This window comes from Quercus lobata, chromosome 11 (genome assembly GCF_001633185.2).
Source record: "Quercus lobata isolate SW786 chromosome 11, ValleyOak3.0 Primary Assembly, whole genome shotgun sequence".
Taxonomy (NCBI): domain Eukaryota; kingdom Viridiplantae; phylum Streptophyta; class Magnoliopsida; order Fagales; family Fagaceae; genus Quercus; species Quercus lobata.
Window position 1 is genome coordinate 1301399 of NC_044914.1, and position 7600 is coordinate 1308998.

At 34.3% G+C, this 7600-nt stretch overlaps 1 protein-coding gene across 1 annotated transcript; it reads left to right on the forward strand.

Moving 5' to 3' along the window:
- Positions 1-989: 989 nt before the first annotated feature.
- Positions 990-7600, forward strand: LOC115968418 (oligouridylate-binding protein 1-like). Its single transcript, XM_031087816.1, has 12 exons — positions 990-1341; positions 2401-2462; positions 2842-2944; positions 3105-3181; positions 3259-3320; positions 3428-3515; positions 3668-3743; positions 3861-3891; positions 4589-4708; positions 5052-5137; positions 6238-6411; positions 7037-7600. Exons 1-12 carry the CDS (start codon positions 1255-1257, stop codon positions 7319-7321), a joined length of 1251 nt encoding a protein of 416 aa, XP_030943676.1. The 5' UTR covers positions 990-1254; the 3' UTR covers positions 7322-7600.

Below are 7600 nucleotides of genomic sequence, written 5' to 3' on the forward strand. Positions count from 1 at the left end.
CTTAAAAACTCGAGTTTTAGACATTCGAAATGCTAGTTTCCAGCATTGTTTTGAAATGTGACAACTAACTAAATTTTTTGATATTTAATGTTATTTGGAAAAAAAATTCGAAATCATAGCCCTAAAGTTTCTCACATCAAATTGGTACTTCTTTATTGCAGCTTCATCTAGAAAAGAAATTAAGCCAAGAAATCCAAGGAAAAGAAAAGTGAACAGAGACTTCTTCATACACACTGAGAGAGAGAGAGAGTGCTAGAGAGAGGCTTCAGAGATCTCAGCTTGTTATCGGAAATGATTACTTTCAGGTTCCACCAGTACCAAGTTGTTGAGTGTGCTTTACCCACTGAATCCGATGAGCACCCTAAGATTTACTGCATGAAACTTTGGGCCACGAACGAGGTTCACACCAAGTCCAAGTTTTGGTATTTTCTGAGGAAGCTGAAGAAGGTCAAGAAGAACAATGGGCAAGTGCTTGCTATTAATGAGATCTTTGAGAAGAACCCAACCAAGAAAAGTGAACAGAGATAAGACTCTAGCCATTTTCCCAGTCAAAAAAAGCTTCAAGTGTAGTGTTTGTATGGATGAGACATTGAGGTGTATTTATGTATGTAAAGAGGTAATGGTTGGATATCAATTTGTTAGAGGAGAAGCGGTTGTGGATGATTAGGTAGGAATTGTGTTTTGATTTCAGGTAAGGGGAACGGCATAATGTTTTTTTTTTTTTTTTTTTTAATATTAGTTTTTTTTTAAGTTCTTTTAATTATGAAATTTTTTTAAAAAGAGCTAAAATGGATTATTTTTTAAGTTAATATATGGTTAACAAAATCTTGAGTTGACAATAATTGAAAGTTAGAAAACTGAAAGTTAAAAGAATGAAATGAAAAAGACTAAAAAGATAGAGGGATAGTTATAGATTTTTGCAAAAATATAAATAATAAAAAGAATAAAATAGAGTACCCCGTATAAAGGCAGCATAGACAAAAACACTGCGTTTTCTTTACTAAACACTCTCACACTCTCTCTCCCTTATCCTTCGTCCTCGTTTCCATCTCCCTCTTTCGAGGGTTTTTTTCTTTTTTCTTTTTGTTTTTTTTTCCTTTTTATTTTCATTTTCATTTTCATTTTTCTTCTTCGATTTCAATTTTTTTTTCCCTTTTTTTTCATTGGATTGGGCTTTTGATTCCTCTTAAAACCCTAACCCTAGAAATCTGTAACACAAAAAAAAACCCCAATCCCCAATCTCCTTTGAGGAAGATGCAACATCAGCACAGGTTTAAACAGCACGCGATGATGCAACAATCACTATACCACCACCCTGCTCTCTTGGCCACCGCACCCCAGGTTCCATTTGCTTTCATTTTTCGTCAAATATTATTATTTATTTATTATAACGAAAGCGTTTAACTTTTAGCACGCTAAGATTTGTTAATATATGTTTGTAAAATTTTCTATTTGTATTTTTTAAATGGGTTGCAGTTGAAAAGTTGGAAATTTTTTTTTTTTTTTTTTGGGGATGGTGTTTTTGTTTTGATTAAAATATTATGTTGGTTTTACATGGGTTGAAATTCGATATGATTGTGATTGTCAAGAGTTCAATTGTCATTTCCTGAAATCCCAACTATTGAATTATCATAAAAGAAAAGAAAAAGTTAGTTATATGATTGATTGATTGTCTGAGATCGTGTTTCATGTTCCCTAGTTTATGTGTTTAGTGTGACACACTGAAAGTACTTTCTTTTGTGGGTGTAATTATTTGTTGCCCTTTGATCATATGAAACCTATGTGGTGAATATATATCCAAAGACTCCTCTCCTTTTTTTTTTTTTTGGGGGGGGGGGGGGGGGGGGGGTGGTTTAGTTCAATAGTTGGGGATTTGCTGATTTGAACAGAGACCTCTGTTGAATTTATCACACTTTCTGTTTACTCCGCATAAGGTGGATTCAAACAACACAAGGAGCTTTGACAGTTAAACAAGAATTCTTTATTTAGCGCAAATTGTATGTTCTTCATTGTAATAATTCACTTAAGCAAGTGGGATGGTTGTGCGAATTGTGCTTACCTAATCAGAAAAGGAATAGAGATTTTTTTTTTGGGGTAGGATGCTGTTAAAGAATGAAGATGGCTAATTAAAAAAAATGATGCATGTTAAAACTCCTGTTAAGCTTCTAGAAAATTTTTCCTGAAGAATGATGGGATATCCTCATTATTTTTGTGTTTTTTTTAGGGTTTTGATGTGTTATTACAAGTTTGAGTCTAATGGGTGTATTTTTTTTTTTACAATTATTTATGTATCCCTGGAAATCCATGTGAGAAGTGTAGATGTTTTTCTTTAGGTTTTTTTTTTTTTTTTTTTTTTTTTTTTTTTGGGTTTCTTGTTTTGTTTACATTTTTATCTTGCAGATAGAGCCTATCTTGAGTGGAAATCTGCCTCCTGGGTTTGATTCAAGTACATGCCGCAGTGTGTGAGTGTTGAATAGACATTTTCTTATTATCTTTTTTTCATTTTTTTTTTCATTCTTTTCTATTTTCAATAGGATGATTTTGAATTAGGTGGAGCTTGTGGCTTTATTGCCTAATTAGTCTCTCTCTTGGTCTCTTATATATTAATATTCATGTCAATGATATTTTGCACACACAAACTTTTAAAGCACTTTATCTTATTTGATAGTTCTTTCTTGTGTAATTTGATGAGCCCGCCTTACATATGCAATGCATGTCCCAAGTATCTGGTCCTTATTAATTTGGATGTCAATAAGACACTTAAAGCACTCTAGTTTATTTTCAGTATTTCTTTATTTTTGTGTTTAACAAGCTTATGTTTTTGTTTATGAGGAAATGCAGATATGTAGGTAACATTCACCCAAATGTCACTGAACCCGTCCTTCAAGAAGTATTTGCTACTGCTGGTCCCCTTGAAGGATGCAAACTCATCAGGAAAGATAAGGTAGACTTGGGTGTTATATACTTTCTGGGAAATAATTGAGCTGCTTAAGTCTAGTGCCTTTGTTTTACCAACCTTTTTTTTTATATCAATTTGCATCATAGATGTTTCTATGGGTTTCTTTCCTACTTTCTCAACTTACTTTTTTTTTTTTCTTATGCAGTCATCCTATGGTTTTGTGGATTACTTTGATCGTAGATCAGCTGCAGTTGCTATTGTGACTCTCAATGGGAGGCTTCTGTAAGTATTAACCTTCCTTCAATTTTCAATGTTGGTTAACACTTTCCTGTTCTATTTCTCAATGGATGTTTGTACAGGTCAGGGCAGCCTATTAAAGTTAATTGGGCATATGCAAGTAGTCAGAGAGAGGACACCTCAGGTTTATATTTTTATATATATATATATATATTAGCCTTTTTATCCTTTGAGTGATGGTGTTGTGTCTATCATTTTTGACAGCTTTTGATACTGTTTTTTGTCAATCAGGTCACTTCAATGTTTTCGTTGGTGATCTTAGCCCTGAAGTTACTGATGCTACATTATTTGCATGCTTTTCTGTCTATCCCAGTTGTTCGTAAGCACTGTATTCTGGTCCTTTATTTATTATACAATATTATTTTATCATAATGACTTATTGGCAATGGCAATTTTGGTGGTATTCCATTTAAATTTTATGCTTGACAGTTGGCATATTTGGTACTAATTTGACCTGTTCACTGGTTACAGTGATGCAAGGGTGATGTGGGATCAAAAAACTGGGCGTTCAAGGGGATTTGGATTTGTTTCTTTTAGGAATCAGCAGGTAGTAAAATTATTTTATTGGAAAAAAATGTGTTTATTTACCCCCCCCCCCCCCCCCAAAAAAGAAGAAGAAGAAAATCCTCATTTCATGATTGTATTTTGATCTTATTTTTATCAGGAAGCCCAAGGTGCAATAAATGACTTAAATGGTAACATTTCTTTGCCTTGACTTGTTTTCCTTTTCTTATACTCCTTTATTTATTATTTTTAATTTAAGTCTTCTTTTTGCTTTGTATTGTTCTTTTGAAATATCAGCATATGAAGAAGTAATAAAACATTGAAATTTAGGTGTGGCTTCGTAGTTTCTGAGTGATTATTGGAAATACCTGTTCCTCATATGCTTCAAAAAATTAATTTCTAGAGTAAATTATTATTTAGTACTCTATCTTCTGCTGAATGGACCATCATCGGCTGTGTAGAAACTGAAGATATGACATGGGAAAGAAGTGGGAAATTCAGATGGATAATTTTTAAAGAATTTGAAATGTATACGCTTAAATCATATGAAATAAGTAGAAAGGCTTAAAGTTTTATTGAGATATATCTTGCAAACATATAGGTCATAGGTTTTTAACATATAGTTACGATAAACTATATAAGAAATTTCTTGAATTATTAGCTGTAAGCCTGTAGGGGGGGGGGGGGGGAGGAAATATTTTGCTAGCATTCTAAGAAACGTGTTTAGTGCTTTAAGACTACTATTGAAACATTTCCATAGGAAATATAAAGTTCTTCTTTAATTTGTAGATTTGTACTAGTAGAAATACCCAATTTATCTTATAATGCATGTGAGTCCTTTAACATTTCCATCTCCTATAAATTAAAGTCCTTGGTTTGATATTACAGGAAAGTGGCTTGGAAGTAGACAAATTCGGTGTAATTGGGCTGCAAAAGGTGCTACTAACAATGATGAAAAGCAGAGCGTAGACTCGAAGAGTGTTGTGGAGCTTACAAGTGGAACATCAGGTGAGCTAAGCTTGAGAATTGAAGTTCTTATATATATATATATATATATATATATTCTAGCAAATTAGCTCTATCTCAACTGACACCTCCTCCCTAGGTGCTAAGTGTAGGGTGAGGTCATGCATTTGAGACCCATTGGGTGCATGTATAGCTTACTAACAATTTAAAAAAAAGAAAAAGAAAGGAAATCTAGTTGTGTTGTCTCACTTGCATAATTTATTCTCCCCTTTTTGTGTGCATGTGTTGGAACCAGTGTCTTGTATAAAGGCTTGAGATATGATTTTTACATATATTTATTTATGTTGTTTTAGAGATTACAACCATAACATATTTCCTTGTGCAGACGATGGTCAGGAGAAGAGTAACGATGATGCTCCAGAGAACAATCCTCAATATACCACCGTTTATGTGGGCAATCTTGCTCCAGAGGCAAGTATTTGTTTCATTGACTCATTATTATTATTTTTCTTTGATAACATGGGGACCTTTCTGGAGAAGAGCCCTTTAAGCTGGCCTCTAGCCAGTAAAACCTATGCCCAACTAACCCAACCCTCCATAACTAGTTGCCATGTAATCCGGGGTCTTCACCCCTGATGGGTTAAGCCTTAACTCATGATTTTTAGCATATAATTTTCTAGATCTATATTTTTTAAGTGGCTGTGGACTATCTTAGCCTTCTTGGATTCATCTCCTTGACCATGTAGCAACAACTTTACCACATAGTCAAGGCAGTGAGGATTGGTATCCTATGTGGGAATGGTGAGAGGTTTCGTGGATTGGATCGTGAAATCGGATAAAGAATCGTAAGATTATACTTTCTGTAACAAAAAACATAATGAAAAATTCATCAGTACTGAGAATATATGTTAAAGAATCATAAGAAAAAAAAAGTAAATGTGACAAATTACTCATAAAAGATACTAAATACTCAGTACCAAATTACCAATGCATGAATAAATGACAAACTTCAAATTTCAAACTTACAAGTTCCAAGTTCCAACAGCAAAAATATATGTAAAGTTCCAAATTAACAAACAAATCTTTCATTGGCTACAAAAAGAAAATCATCCCAATTCCAATGTTACAAAGATTTTGCAATTGTTTTAATTGTATTAAGATAATGAGAAATGTCAAGTCCCTCAGAACCCATTACTTGATCAATAGGGATGGACAATCTTAATCTCACCATAGTGAGACATAATTACAAATTATTATAATAACTTTATTGGATGTCAGTTTAGAGGCTATATGAACAATCCTACACTGGTCCAAATTGATTCTATGGGATAGGATCGTAAGGATTCTATAGAGTAGGATCATAGGTCTTACATTCCATAATCCAAGATTGTGATCCCATGTAAATCCTACCCCATGAAAGATTATACATCAATCTGGATCGTTTTTATGAGGTAGGATCTTAGGGGATCTTAGGATTTTAAGATCCAGCATCCGGATTCTGAAAATCATGCTGATATTACAAATATTCTTGATGCACTGTTTGGATTTTTGACTTTCTCATTTACCTACAGGTCACTTCAGTTGATCTCCACCGTCATTTCCATGCTCTTGGTGCTGGAACCATTGAAGATATTCGTGTGCAAAGAGATAAAGGTTTTGGTTTTGTGAGATACAGTACACATGCTGAAGCTGCTCTGGCTATTCAGATAGGGAATACTCGGTTCCTCTGTGGCAAACCAATAAAGGTACATTCTTTATTTGGGAGTATATTTTTGGATATAAAGCTGGCCTACTAGATTTAGTTATTGGTAGGATGAAGTATTGTTGACCTCAATTCTTTGTTTGATTATTTGTTAGTGAATTGGGACATATAACCTTATGAACAAAATATTATCAGAACTGACATGTATTTCAACTCAAGTCATTGTTTTAAATTATATGCAGATCACCAGAACTCTGTAAATACTAAATAGAAGTGGGAAATCAAATAGGCTTATTAATTTTTTATTAAGGCGAGGGACTTTCCCTAGGCGGGTTTTGAACCCCCATAGGCCATAGTTTATAAATGCGTTTATTTGGCATCCATGCTTTTTGCTGCATATTTAAAATGGTTTTATTACACTTCAATGATGTTTGATAGTTTCTTGAAAAATTTAATATAAAGGCCCAAGTACTTTTGCTTGATTTGTTGAAGTTATGATATGGGAGGGAGCCTAGTCTAGTGGCTTTAGGTGGAGAACCTTGAATTCTCAGCTTGTAATAAGCAAAAATGTCTGTGGTGAAGATGTCTTGATGTGATTGTTGGCTTGACCTTTTTTTTTTGGGGGGGAAGAATTGGCTTCATTGTTGGATTTACATTTTGTCTTGCAGTGCTCATGGGGTAGCAAGCCTACTCCACCGGGAACAAGCTCCAACCCTCTACCTCCACCAGCCGCTGCACATATACCAGGTTTTTCAGCCGCTGACCTTGCAGTCTATGAACGAAATATTGCATTAAGCAAAATGGCAAGTGCACAAGCCCTTATGCATCCACAAGGCCAATATGCGCTTAAGCAGGCAGCCATGGGAATTGGTGCCGCTGGAGCTAATCAGGCTGTATATGATGGTGGCTTCCAGAATGTTGCAACAACCCAGCATCTCATGTACTACCAGTAAATTATAAATTGAAAACTCCCATTATACCTTTGCCAGGGGGTTAATCATCTTAAAGACTAGTATGTTTTACCTTTTAAAAAAAAAAAAAATCCCTTGTCATTAGTACTGGTTAGCTTGCTATATTTCTATTTGATACCTGTTGTGTGCGATAGATTATACTATTTTTCTTTGGGGATATGATGATCCGACTCAGCTAAGCACTATCCCTTTTACAGCTTTTCTTTGTTTAAGAGAGTGATTTCAAGGAAGTCCTGGATAAATATATTTTGTCTTTTTTCA